This window comes from Harpia harpyja, chromosome 2, assembly GCF_026419915.1.
Source record: "Harpia harpyja isolate bHarHar1 chromosome 2, bHarHar1 primary haplotype, whole genome shotgun sequence".
Taxonomy (NCBI): Eukaryota; Metazoa; Chordata; class Aves; order Accipitriformes; family Accipitridae; genus Harpia; species Harpia harpyja.
In genome coordinates this window covers 46,994,658-47,009,402 of record NC_068941.1, presented here as the reverse complement: position 1 = coordinate 47,009,402, position 14,745 = coordinate 46,994,658, and the positions used below count along the sequence as shown (strand labels likewise).

The window sequence follows — 14,745 nt, the reverse complement described above, 5'->3', positions numbered from 1 at the left end:
TATAATTGGAAAATGAAGCAACGAGAGAAAACCTGTAGTTGGAAGAACACTTTTTGCTCGCTGAAATCTAGGACTTCTATCTTGCAAATAGGCTAGAAAAATTCAATGTGCCCTTGTTTTTGAGGATCAGCTTTTACTTGCATTTAACACACTTCACATCTGCCAAGCTAGATTGGCCAAACTAGTGTTTAGTGGTTGGGTGTTATGAAACTCATTATGAGCACAATTTGGGTAATGGAATTTTGTGGGATTTATTCTTTTTCCTCAGTAGCATGCAAATTGCTCATTTTCTGAGAATGAAGTTTGCTTCAGTTTAAGCTGTGAGACTCTCCTTGCTGGTCTAAATGGAATTTACTGTTTAACTAATAAAGGAATTGATGTAAATGACAGTGTAGAGTATGGAAGGTGTGATAAAGAAACATTGTCTTTAAGGGGGTTTCATATTACCAATGCTCAGCAGAAACACTTTTCTATTTATGGCTTCAATACAAACTCAAAGAGCTAGTGAATCAAGAGATTATTTTTTCATATGATTCTTACCAGGTTCCGTTGCAGATCGTGGCTCTGCATATCACATCATAAGGAGGGGAAACAAACAAGAAAAATAGTATTAGAGATTACACTAAGAAACAACAGTATATTGAAATACTCTAGACAAGTACAGAATCTGTGCAGACACACTACAAAATAAGGAAGACTTAAATTGTCTGTTGGTAGCAGTAGTTTAATTACTACTTCTAGCCACTATAATCACTGAAATGTGAGGAAGAGAGGACTCTATCCAAAACTCAATCCTGACAGGCTAATTTCATGATCTTTCCCCAGCCCTTATCAAAAGTAGCCACTTCAGATTATTGCCTTACTTTTTTGGAGAATTCTGAAGTCTGGAGAATCTTGAATTTCGATGCCCTGTCGAAACCACTTAACATGAATGGGAGGGGGTCCTCTGACCCTGCATTCCAATACTACAACTTGTCCCTCAGACGCTGTGGAGTTTTGTAGCTCCTGAAATATAACAATCACAATTCAAATGAACTGGGAGCATTTTACAATCTTAAAAATACTCTTCCCTTTGTATTTCAACTTCATTTTATTGTGTCATTACATTTTTGCAATAGACATTTTCTGTGAGCTGTATTTTCACTCTGATTCAATTTAATACATCAGCTATATAGTTAAAAATGACTGAATAGGTTACTTTCACATACATTCTTAATATGACCAAAAATGGAAAAGGTGCGGAAGTATTTAATTCCTCAGACCATCGCAAGCAGATAGTTGCAGCCTGACCTTTCATTTTTCATACTTCTTCCACAAAGTTAAATGAAAATTCTGCAACTAGCTACACATTGATTGACTTGGTCCTGAGAGAGTAGCTGTGCTGCTTTCAGGTCAACCTCTAGAATGTGGAGTTGCTTTTTCTCTGAGCCATTTATAACCAACCAAAATTAGATGACACAAATATGATTAGGATATATTAGCTTGTGTATGGATAACTTCTGAGACAGTATTATGGCTGTAATAAATTCTTACATATATCTGAAAAAATTCAGGAAGAATCTAAACCTTTGATGAAGAACTACAGTGAGAGAGGAGAAGCACAGTACTTTTAATAACAGAATTGACAGGGGAAAGCCACTATTTTTGCCTTTGTTATCCATTTCAAGATTATAAATCAAAGAGTCTTTTTAACTGTACTGGCTGTCTCATTCCCTTTCCAGTTTATTAACAAAGTTTTAGGCCTTGATGCAGCAAAGCACTTGAAGTCAGGCCTAAGATCAGAGTTATCACTAGTTACTATTCATAGATCTCTAGTTAATCAAGTATGTAAGAATTTTGTTACATGGAAACCTAAATATCTTTGGATTGTTCCCTGAAGTTTGTATAGGAAGAAATTTGCATCAGGAAGCTGGGTAACTATATTTTTTGTTGTTCATATCCAGTTCATTTCTTCTGTAATTAAAATTGTTTTGGTTTGTTATGTCCCAACTGGCTTAAGCCAGTTAATAGTGGATTCCAGGGACAAGAGATATAAGGATTTGGAAGTAACAGTGGAGTTTCGATTGCTTTGGTAGTTCCTGAATGAGTGCTGGATTTCTCCTATTTCCCACTCTTACTAGGAAGTTGCCTGCCTCCCTACCTTGCAGTAACCACATTCTCTAACCCCTTGCACCTCCGCTATTCACTGTCTTGTGATACCTGCAGTATCGGGGCAGAATTATGAGGGATAGAATCAGACCTTTCCCGACATGTGAAAGGGCTATGGTAGAGCCAGGCTAGACAGTTGTGGAGAACAGGGCTTACTCTTACTTATCTCTAGGCAAAACTACTTGCTGTTCCATATTAGCTTTCAGTCAACTGTTTTTCTGAAGTAATAACCAGAAACCTTCTTTTCTTCAGTTTGACTTCGACAAATGGTAACTAGATAACAGTTACTGCTATGGAAATGATGGTTTGAAGGTAAAATGAAAATCATATTTTCAATTAAAGTTGTTTTTTAGAGATTAGGGAAATATAATATCCTTTTTTTTTGCTGTTACCTAATTCCCAGTTCTAAAGTTTCATTTGGGATTAATGTGAAGATAAATATCAACTTAAATAATTACTTAAGAATTACTGAATAAAAGTTTCCCTTCTAGCAAGTCCATGCCTTACATTTTACAAGACTACCCAATGAAGAATACCTGAACTGCTTTAACTAACATATCTGCATGGATTTTTTTCTAAAAAAGAGTAAAAAAGCCTGTGTTATTTGTTCTTGTCAGTAGATAAATTATTGTGAATGAGGCTTTATCATGACTATGATGTGTAATTGGTGCCTACCTTGTTTTACTTTACAAAGATTTCTCAATGGAGGACAGTCATGGGGATAAGACAAACACATATAGAATATTCATGTAATTCCACTAGTGGTTTTAATAGGGTAGAAGGTGTATGAACTTCATTGTCGCAGTGGACAAGTATTTTCTTAGGAAGTCATTAGTACTGAAAAGGATAATGAAAACTGTAAAAGTTTTAACACAATCAAACATTCCTGCATTAGGATATATCAGTTCGATATTTCCTTCTGGACTACAGGAGTGTGATATAAAAGTCATGATGGATAAAACATACCTTTGTAAAAATAGGAGCAGAATAGATAGGCTTAGATCCATCCACACGGTGCAGGTATGAAGTAGGGCTTTGAACCTGCAAAGCAATGCAACAATGCTATAAAATGGGAAGAATATTTGTTTCAATAATTTGGCCTGCATATACCTATGCAATAATGCAAACTCTTAAATGCACAGTCTTATTATGGTGTTCTCGTTCTAGCACGCTTCTTCAGTGACATCACTATTTCACATCTGTTATACTTCTGAAATCAAATGCAAGCTTTAGAAGCTTCTATACTTCTCATGAGAATTTTGTATCCGACTGTCTTTGTCTTGAAGTATTTTGAGAGTTTTACTCCTGTTAATGTCATTCAAGTAAGTCCTTTGGACTGAAGCATTTTTCCCTCTCCTGTTATTACATCCCTCGACTGATTTAGTAATAATAAATAAATCCATGTACCTAAAAGCTTATCAAGGTTAGCTAAAGGATGGGAAAAGAATTTACCATGTACAGTCTAACAGAGAGTTCTATTCTATTTGTATTTTATGATTTATATTCAAACTTTAAGTTATCCACACTGGCATTAAAATTAGTATAAACTAATGAACATTAATTTTCTACATTTAACTTCTATACAGTGAAACTTAATTTTCTCTAAAAGGCACAGAGAAATTACAGCAATATTTAATTTAATAACAAAATTTAAAACTTTTGCTAAAAACTATTGTAGGTATTCATTTGTATTACATTCTTTTGGAATTGGACCAAGTCATTATTAAGTGATATACTCTGTAATTTTCATCATCACCAGATCTGTCAGCTGCTCACATGCTGTATTGATACACACTGTGTAAGAATCCATATGTATATTTACTTTTATGACCCATTCACTAGATACATACTTAATTTTTAAAAATAATTTCTTTATATCAGTTAAAATCAGTTCTTTATATAATAATGTAAGTTTATAGTTCAACAATATAATTCCTCAAAATGACAGAGTTTTTCAGGACTTACAAATTTTGAAATAAAATTTTAAATACTTTTACTAATTTAAAAAGTGGTGTCTAAAAATACCTGCTGACTGGGCACAGAGATAGGTTGAATTACAGCTGTGGTGACTCCAGACTTTGGTGTAGAAGATCCTATTGTCAAGGAAACAGAGGTGGTTTTCTTCTGGGCCCTGAAAAAAAGAAACAGTAAGCACTTGATAAGATCTGAAATCAGAATATGTTAGTTTGTAACCAATAAGCCACCTCGTATTCTCTACTTCTTTAAATATGTCATTATCAGCTGAAAAGATCAACACCGGAGGAAGCTTGAGTAGAACACAATCTTTGGCTAATTCACACTTTCACACCCAATAAAAAGTACTGATTAAAGACACAAACTAAAATGTATTTATTTGGTTTCTTTAACTGTAGGCCTCTGCAACTTTTTTTGGAGGCACAGGGCTAGGTGATTATAAATGAAGACTTGGTTAACTTAAAGTTACTCCTGAATATGAAAAGTTGATATCAACAAAAGAATTGTCAGGGTAGGGCCAGACTTCTCTGACAGAACAAGTGCATTAATAAAATTGACGGTTATAATACTACGCATTTATATCACGAGAGAAGGAGAAAACACAAGACATACACAAATATACCCCAGATGCTTATTCAGATCTACAGTTACCAAAGATGTTCCAGAGCCCCTTATTAAGAACATTTGCACAGCATTGGTTCTACTTTGCACACTTACTGTGGCATAGCTCCAGATTTTGATTTGAAAATTAAACTTTCACTCTCTGAATCTGTGGAACTGGCACCTGGAAAAGAAAGTATTTTCAATAATCTCATATCCTTTTACTGATTTATTTAATGTATATATTACAAAGAAAAAACTGTGCTACTATTGAATTTCACTTCAAGAGTTGAGAACTCTCTGTAATAAACTACTGCAGCTTTTCTTATCTGATAAAAGATTGTAACTAAGTACTTTAGACAGTTACAAAAATCAAAACCATGCCAATTTAATTGCAAAATGTTTTCCCTACGCTCTTAGCTGTCCTCCTTCATACTGAAGCAAATATGGCCAAAAAAGAAAAAACAAATGGTGACTGCTACTACTCTACTGGAAACATATAGTTTTATTTACTTGAATGTTAAAACTTAAAGCGTAAGCAATATAAACATATGGCTTATACACAGATAACAAATCTTCAACCTTAAGTGAGAGCAACTCAGTATAGCAAGACATTTTCAGACAAAACTTGCTACTCACAATCTCCACAGTTCAGACTATTTATATTAACCTATACATAACATTTATGTATTGTTATTTCTTGTCAGTGGAAGTCTTGATATAATATATGTGTTTGGCAATACCCTGAACTCATTAGAAGAAAAAAATACGAAAGAATTTACTCCCTTTGTCTTAAGTTTTCCTAATAACTGGTACTTTGCACAACATTTATTCTAGACATTTATGCAGTACATACTATTCCTCAAAGGATTTGTGCATACACATGCGTAGCTGTATTTGTAATACAAGTCATAAGGAATTCATAATCAATATGCATAGTATAACGTAGACTGATTCCAGTGAAACAAAGTTTGGACTGAGGCACCCAAGTACCCTATTTATTTACAAAGTTTAGACTACAAAAATCAAAGCAACAAGTAGCACAGGAAAGGTAAGAGAGAAGCAATGTCAAGTGAGCAAAGTGTGTCTACATGAAAGTATTTCTCTTGAGCAAAAGATAACCAGGTCTTGTGTGGCTGGGCCTGCTGCACAGAAGAAAGTATGAGGCATCAGTGTCATCAAGACTATTAATGTACAAAGCAATGCTGGTGTGACAATCTGGTTTCCTTAAATATCACAGGGGAGGAGCCTAACAACTTGTACAGTTCTCACTCTCTCAAAGTACATGTTGTAATACTTCAACATAGCACTTCCACATAGTAAGACTTTGCCAGATTTCAAAAAAGGAATTGTTTTATTCCCTGTATCTCTCACCTAACTGTTTCTTTTTTAGTGTTGCTTCTGTTATTACAACATCACACAGTAGTATATTTGTACTATACCTGAGTATTTCTGAAATCATGCTTACTTCTGTAAAGAAAAGTCTTACTAGAATCCGTAAGATTCAGAAATGTCTTGCTGATTTTGCTATTACATCCCAATGTGGGATAACATAGTTCATGAAAAACATAACGAAAGAAACCCTATAAATGCACATCTGTCATGATTTAGTGAATTTATAGTGAAAAGTTTATTGCTTTGTTAATCAAAAGCTATTTAATCATTTTGGTATGGTATTATTCAGATTTTTTTATGAGTATTTCTTATATTAATTTGTTTTATACTTTCAATTAACCATTTAAAATCATATGAATGAGTTACAAACTGGGAAAAGAATGCATATTACCACAATGTTTGAAAGATGCATGAATTAAAATAAAAATTAATTTAATAATTTTACTCATGGTCAAGTCATTAACTTTCCTCAGAGAAAATAATACTTGAATTATGACTAATTTTGAAGTCAAGAAATATTTTGACAATTACTAACAGTTGATTCTAGACAAAACCAGTATGACTGACTTTTAACCTGACTTAGAGTCAGTGTACCAAATGTGAAGAATTACAATACATTTACCCATGACTGAAGGACAGTCATTTGGGGCAGCTACATTTAATTGCATTGGGAAGAAGTTCAGAACGGAGACAGGGATTACTGCTATCACAAAAATCATTATTGGTATCACCAGTCAAATCTTTGATTTACAGGGGGTACTACTTAAAAGCTAACCATATGCCAAAAACTCTGCTTGTTCCTCCTTTTCCATTCTTTATCTTACTTGTACCCTAAATAAATAACAATCTACCCACTGATTCTTGGGACATTCCTTGAAATACCTGAATTATTATGAAGTGATGTTCGAAATGTGTTGCATTAAAGGGAAGCAGAGGCACACCATAAAAATACCACCAAAGCAAACGTAATCTTAACATACAGAACCAAAAGTAAACTTCAGCTTAGTTATCTTTTCCTGTATGTGTCAAGTATCTTATTATTACACCTCTTACCTTCAATGAATATTTCAGCTGATGTACTATCTGAACCAATGGAATTTGAAGCCAGACAAGTATAGCGTCCAGTATCGTCTTCAAAGGCTTCTGCTATAATTAGTGAATGAAGTCCTCCACTTCCAGAACGGATCTGAATGTCAGGGGTATTCTGGAGTTCTTTTCCTTCACAGAACCATCTGCAGCCCACATATATTTAGAAAGACAAAAAGAAAAAAAGAACTCATCAGGCTCATCGCACAGAAGACAACATTATACTCTGCTGCAAAAACCTAAATTGCTACTGAAATCAGCACATAGTGCTTTGAAGTGTTTTTTGATGGCATTCGCAAAGAAATACCTTACTGGAATAAACTTTGTTTAAAAGGTAGTGAGACATTTCTGAACGCTAGGAAAATTGTACACACGTACAATTTAAAGGTATTCTGTGTCCTGTTTTGGTAGAATTAATGTTTTCTGCATATCTTACGTACTGGCTTGCTTTGACCACAGTCTAATCCATTTCAATTTAACTTGCTACTCCCTTCTTCCTCATACTGATTTTCCATGCAGGATGTTTGACTTTTGTCTATCATGCCCAGTCAACCTAATATAATGCCATGGTATGGGTTCCATATTGCTAAACTTTAAATACGTTTACTCCTGTCTCAGATCAGGAACATGAACAGGTTTTCTAGCCCTGGATTTTTATATATGTATATAATACATATACAAAATACAATACCAAAAAGGTATGCCCCAACAAAAGGGCTGGGTTTAGGTACAGGCAAAACAGACACTTATTGGGGATGACTTATTACTAGGTAAAAGCACAGCCTATTTTGTTTACATTGGGTCAGTCAAGCATTTTCCAGTGCAGGCTGCCTGAAGAGCTGGTCCATGTTCTCAGTCTGCATTGCTTCCAGGAAGGTACCAGCTCCCATTTTTTTTGTTTGATTCCCTCATACCAGGTAGTCCTATTCTCATAGGCTACCCCCTGAATTATTCATACGTCTAGCAGCCAGCAAGTGTGAGAAATGGATAATTCTTTTTTTTTTTATAGGGGCTGCTATGCATTTTTGTGAGGGACGGTAGATGGGTGAGTCACTAAAGTAAAATCATTAGGGAACAGCCTTCCCTCCATTCTCAAATTTTCACTATGTCCTGGAAACAAATTTTGCCAAGTCCTTCTGAGCTGCAGTGCCACAAATTCACTCTGCTCTTTATCATTCTTCCTTCCTTTCCTCTCAGCCCATAATCCTAATCTGTGTTTTTCCATGTTCTCTCTTTGCCCTCCTTTCCCTCATTTCCCTCTTCTTCCTCTGTCACCCCAGAATTCAAATCTTGTGGTGAGGATAAAGACAAAGTGAGTAATTCTTGACAGCAAGCTTCAAAAGTGATCTTTCATTCTCTTCCCCCCATACACTTTTAGTTTCCTACTGTAGTAAAGATTAAAAAAAAAAAAATATATATATATATATAACCACAGAAATTTATGGAGAGTCAATTCAAATTAAAACATGATGGTATTTTCAAAAATAATTTTTAAAGACTTAACATCTGCCACCAAAAAAATTTGATATTTTCCCTGTAGTTTGTACATGTTTATGAGAGAACTTCTGCAGTTACATTACAGTAATACTTAAACTTCTTAAGCTTTTTTTCCCTCCCTATCAGATTAGTTTCCCCTGCCCCCCAAAACCAAAGTAACCCCAAGGAGTTACAGACCTCCCCCTACCTATTTAGGAAAAGCATGCAACACTACAGGATGACAGATACCACACAATAACAATCAGAGAGGAGTCTTTAGAAAAAAACAGCCTCACTCTTATTGCTCTTTTTTCTTTTTAGTAAACTACATGTAATTAACAGAAATAAAAATTATCTTACAAAACCTTCTTCTGAAAATTTTAGATTGTAAAACTTGACATTTTATGCTTATTTCAGAATGCAGAGTTAAGGAACCTAACAGATTTACACATAAGACAATTCCCCTTAATAACACCCAGAACTGTGGGCAAGCCCTCTGTGTTTATGAACAATAGATCTTTTATTCCTGAAGGCAAAAAAATGTTGACAGTAGCATTAAAACTGTATGTAATTGTCTTCTGTAATTAAAAGACTAAATAGTTCCTTTTCTGTCTTCTGTTGTGCCCAGACAGTGCACACAGAAAGTATCATTTTTGGAAGGAACTAACAAACTTCCATTTGTTTACTCAGTAGACCCCTTTGGCCTACTTTTACAACTATTGGGCTTGGAGACAAATCTATTCTGTCAGTTCGACTGCCAAAATTAACTTTTCTCTTCCCCCTCTTGCCTCCTTTCGTCTCTTGTCACAAGTCCTCCCTTCTCCCTGTGTGAGGACCTCTGCTACTATTTTTTGCTTATTAGACCTTCAGAGTCCTAACCTCTGTGCAGCCTTTCCTAAGTTACATTTTAAACGATATGCACAAGAGAGATGTTAATTCAATTTCTAGACAATCATAGACAAGAACCTGTAATATGAGGCTCTACTTAACCATTAGTTCTATTTTTCTTTCCTTTCCAGAAACATCCTGCAAAGGAAAACCTCCCCTCCAAGCCTAATTATTTTCTCAGATAGATCCTGGTTTAGCTTCATGCAAATTGTATGGCCTTCTACTGTCTCCCAAAGTCCATGCTCACACAATGTTTAAGAAACTGCGATAAGCATATGAGCCTAAAATAAAAAATCCATTTATATTTTTTTGTCAGATGACATTTAATAAGCAAACTGTTTTCTTAGGAGGACGAGTTCTACACTGTCCCTTGATTCATGAATAGACACAGTCAGCCTCAAGTACTGGGAGCTATTCCTCAACATTGGTTGGGACTGAGACTCATTGCATCACATCAGTGACATACCACTGAAAACGAGTCCTGACCTGCTACATCAGACACTGTCTGCCACAGAGGAAAACACATCAGCAATTCAATACAGAATTACCTCAGCCATCATTAAGGTGATGTTTGATGAATGGGAAACAGGCCTGGTGTGGGACTGCACTGTTTATTGTGGAAAGAATTCACCTTCACAATAGGCAAGAGCAGAGTTATTTGAAATGAAGAACACTGGAATAGACTTAGTTACATTCTCCTTCCTTTTCTATCTATTTTTTTTCTTTTCTATCTACATGCTGATAAAAAGAGAGGATTAATTAATGTGAATTTCTTTTGGAGATTACATAAAATTAAGTGAAATACTTACCCTGCAATAACTTTCTAATCACCAGTTCATTTCAAGAGAGTTTGTGAATTAAAAAAAAGGGGTCAGTTAATAAAAATATATTAAGTATTTTTTGCCCAAACACAGACTGAATTTTAGTTTTCTATCTTTTATATCGTATGGGCTATTACAGAGCACAAAACTGCTATCTACAGGCCTCATCAGCCTTACTGCCATTACACTTGGAATAGTCATGGTAAGAGGATTTTCTGCTCCTAAGGACTGAAAAAGATTCAAAGACAAATCTTTGAAGCATTCTCTCTTTCTGCAGAGGGATCACCGAAGCAAGCAACAAATCACTATCAAAGGGAGACTGAGCCAAAGAAACAAGGAGGACTCATGGCTAGACACAGAAAAACAGCCACAAAGCAAGTCTTACAAGAAAATTCCAGCTTCATACTAACTAGGGCAGCATTAACTCATGTCCAGTCTATTCCAGCCTACTGATCCTCTTGGGAATAAGAGGATTACTACCTAGCTGTGAGAAGGCAATAATGCTTCTGGAGAGCCAAAATACCTCAAACCAAACCAAAATCAAAAGACACTGGAAGTACCACAAAGGAACAAATGCACTGCAGATGCTTTGCGAAAAAGAGAATTCCCTGTATAGAGAACATTGGTTTAAAAAGACATCTATGTCACAGGTTCTAGATACCAAGTACAAAAATTATCTACTCATTTCCCTATCCCTTTGTTGTAGGTTCTCAATATTGTATGAAGTGTGCAGATAGAAACAAAACAGGCAGAGACACCAACAAAATGTTTTGCATATGTGTGTACATATCAGTCCACAGAATAAGAACTCAAGCTTGCATCCTAGGTGCATTCCTGCAGGCCATGCTAGCATTCATGCAAATTTGTAGAGAACTGTCCCCTTGAAAGAGAACAGAAACTGCTGTAAGATGTCAGATAAAGGCTGACAAAAAACCCCAAAATCAAATAAAAGGAATATACATTTTATACAACTGGAATTCATTTTATTAGTCATTAAGTATCTTGCCAAATTTCAAATTACACTGAATTTCTCTGTTCTTTCCTACTTTCTTCTTCATTCTCTTCCCTCCATTTCTCTTCCTGCCTGCATTTCCGCTGTACCACTCTTTGCCTTGCCTCTTCTCCAGCAATGCTTAGTTTTCACCTACATTGTATCTACTGTATGTTAAAACAATAGCAATTAAATATTTAATGCAGATGCTGAAACACAATCACTAGACTGGAAAGTCAATACTCCAAGGAAGCAAACCAGAGGTATTTTGGTAGCAGGGGAACAATGATTAAGATACTCGCTTTTCATGCTTCAAAGCCTGCTTTGCTTTTCCACTGGCTACATTATTGTATGACAGCAAAACTAGAACAGCAAACAAAAAAGGACAGTCAGATGCCAGGTGATCAACAGTTCATGCACACTGACGTCAAGTAGCAATTCACAAAATATGTCTGTCTTTTTCACTCTTCTTTTCTTTATGCCCTCACACCCCTCCATGCATGGAAATACATATGAGCACGTGTGTCTGGGATTTTAATGACTGTGAACAAAATATAAACAGAGTTGAACAGTACACTGACTGAGTAAGCACCAGGGCCTTAAGAAAAACAGTTCAAGGTTCTCTCTAATGCATAATCCTGCTGGAACTTGTGTTTTCTGAGAGTCACTGAGGAATAGAGAGGTTTTCCTTTCTGCATACTCTTAAAAGTTAATTTAAAATGGCAGCTGAAGTGAAACTTTAAGATATAGCCTTAGGGAAGAATTATAATAGGGAACTCTGACCACTACAAAAAGTGCAGAGAGATAAGCTGTAAATTAAAAAGTAATTTTATCCTTAGCGGTGTTAAGTATGTCCAGCAAGAAAAGTTAAAATGAAATACTCTGACATTCCTGTACTGGCAGAGTCAGCGTTTCCATCACAATACTGTGTAACTTCCATTTTGTTTTTTCTCCGTTGAAGTTAAGCAGTCCAACACTTCCAGACTGTAAAACATTACTACTTAAAGAATTTAACTTGATTTTTAAAAGAAATCAACTTTGCCATGTAAGATTTGGAGTACTCTGCAGTAATCAGATTATTAAAATGCTTATGTTCTTTGCACACTGCTCAATTTTTGTGCAATATACAATTTCATTATTTGTATAGGCAATTCATAAAAGAGTTACCAATAACAACATTTATATATTTATATTTTGTAATCTTAAAAGAAAATGAAGATCTGAATATAGACACTGATGCTTTGCCTGAACCTCCAGTTAAGCAATTAAAAAGATGCCTCTATATACTGAAAACCACAGAAGCCAATTTTATAATAAAAAGTGTGTTACATTATAAACAGTACACATTATAAACTTATTCAGAATTTAACTGATTCTTCAGGTGTTGCACAGCATTCTCCAAGCTCTCACAAACTTCAATGAGGACTTCACATCCAGTTGAGTAAATTGCATGATAAGGTACTAGGGGACCAAAACTGTCTCTCAAAGTGTAAAAAAATGGCAAGAGAATACCAAAATGGCTGTATTTTCAAGACACTTATCAACTTTTCCTACAAGTTAATTCTGCTCCATCTGAACTCAAGCTGTGCATAACGCTCTGTGCAAGGATGCAAAGAGGAGGGGGTACAGAAGGTAACAGATGTGACCAGCTGAGCCATGGGCTACAAAGCTTCCAAGAACAGTGAGCAATGGCCTCTGTCACTGTTTGCAGGTTGCAGTGACTCCAGAGATAATTTTTTTAGCTTATTCCTGTCATTAGGAAAATTCCTTCCCTACATTCTTGTGTAGGTTTTCCAAGTCTCTGTTCATTTTACCTGTGGGACAAAGATTCTGCTCTGCTTCAACATTTCAGCTGGGGAAATAAACTGAAAGTTAGCTTGAGCTTTTGACAGCTCCAGACAAGATATTCAGAGTTACAGCAGAGATCCTGTCTGTAGCTCATATCATTCTTTCCGAGTACTGTAATGTTCCACAGCCTTACACAGGTGTGTACAGTTAATTACAAAAGAAAAACAGTATTGCTTAACTTGATTAAAAACGAATTGTTCTGTCTTAAAATCACAGGATTAGCCTAAAAGTTGGTTTTTTTAAGATTGTATCTTGTCTCTGTCTTTGCAATTTTTGACCTCATTTTATAGCTTTTAATTATAGCAGCTTTTAAGAAATATATTTATGAGGGAGGGGTTTAATTACCTGAATGATATATTCACACAAGAAAACACAACATTTATGCTAGAAAGTGTGAAAATTGAACAGAACACTGAGCAAAGCAAAGATTTATAATTGTCTAACTTGCCATACACCAAATCTTTTAGAGAACACATTTTTTACTTTTTAGATTAAGAGAATTTTAAATAATTTTCTTGACAGTTACCTTTGTTTATTTTGCATTTCTTTGGCAGTGGTATAATGCATGCCACTGATTTCAAGTCTGTTATTGCTAAATTATTCTTAGGCACAATAAAAATTTTTGCCACAAAATGTATTTTTCTTAAGTTACTGAACTTACTGAAATTTACTCCTACTACAAATTTAGTCCTGAGGCAACTACCTCCTATTTCCTAAGGCCCTTCTGCTTTACCTCAGCTTTTTGTTACAAGCTATTTTTAATGGAGAACCCTACTCAAAACAATCATGTGCATTATAATATGAGCTAAATGAGTAAAGATATTTGCAATAGCGACTAAATCTCTTGGTAATTCTCCACCGAATTAAAGGTTCAGGAAAATTTGTCCTGAAATACAATTCCTTAATTTTTTCCTTTTTCCTTTTTTTTTTTTTTAAAGATGTGACCTTGGTGTGGGAGCAGTATAAACAGTAACTTAAATAATAAAGATGGGGTTTTTTTACATTTATCATAATTTGACTATTTATGGAGAAGAATGAGGTAATAAAACAAAACCATTTTAATTTAGTAAAATTTCATAGTTATAAATTGGACATCTCTCTGTTAATGCTGCATTCTTATAAAAGTCTAGAAGATATGCATGATGTGATGCAGTAATGAAATATCTGGATGTAAAGGAAAAAATGGTGTGATTTAAAGAACAAAACTGAATTACATTCCATGTCTATAATGAAGAAGTTTAATGCTAATTTTTTTCTTTATAGAAACCAGAGATAGTATATAGAAAAGAGGTACCTGCTGTATGACTTATTTGGATATGTAATCCAAAGCTATTTATTTGTGATTAGTAAACACCTCTGTCATAACAGGCTGTGCAAGAAGTTAAGGTAATCTTCACTACTGGCTACTCACTTCCTGCAGAAGTAACTTTTTTTAAAACTGGATGTGTTCACTATTTTTTTTAGAACTGTGATTCTAAGAAAAATATCTAAATATTTAATAAAAGAACAATGAAAAGC

At 34.9% G+C, this 14,745-nt stretch overlaps 1 protein-coding gene across 5 annotated transcripts in view; it reads right to left on the bottom strand.

The window, feature by feature from the left end:
- PALLD (palladin, cytoskeletal associated protein) overlaps nt 1-14,745 on the bottom strand; it is a 211,482-nt gene that overhangs the window by 126,638 nt on the left and 70,099 nt on the right. For all 5 annotated transcript variants that reach the window (XM_052778772.1, XM_052778782.1, XM_052778791.1 and 2 more), the window contains 6 exons: nt 7,171-7,349; nt 4,840-4,906; nt 4,174-4,279; nt 3,115-3,189; nt 864-1,005; nt 541-564 (listed from right to left, as the gene is read on the bottom strand). In XM_052778772.1, coding sequence (XP_052634732.1) covers nt 541-564; nt 864-1,005; nt 3,115-3,189; nt 4,174-4,279; nt 4,840-4,906; nt 7,171-7,349 — 593 coding nt within the window. The remainder of the gene's footprint in view (nt 1-540; nt 565-863; nt 1,006-3,114; nt 3,190-4,173; nt 4,280-4,839; nt 4,907-7,170; nt 7,350-14,745) is intronic.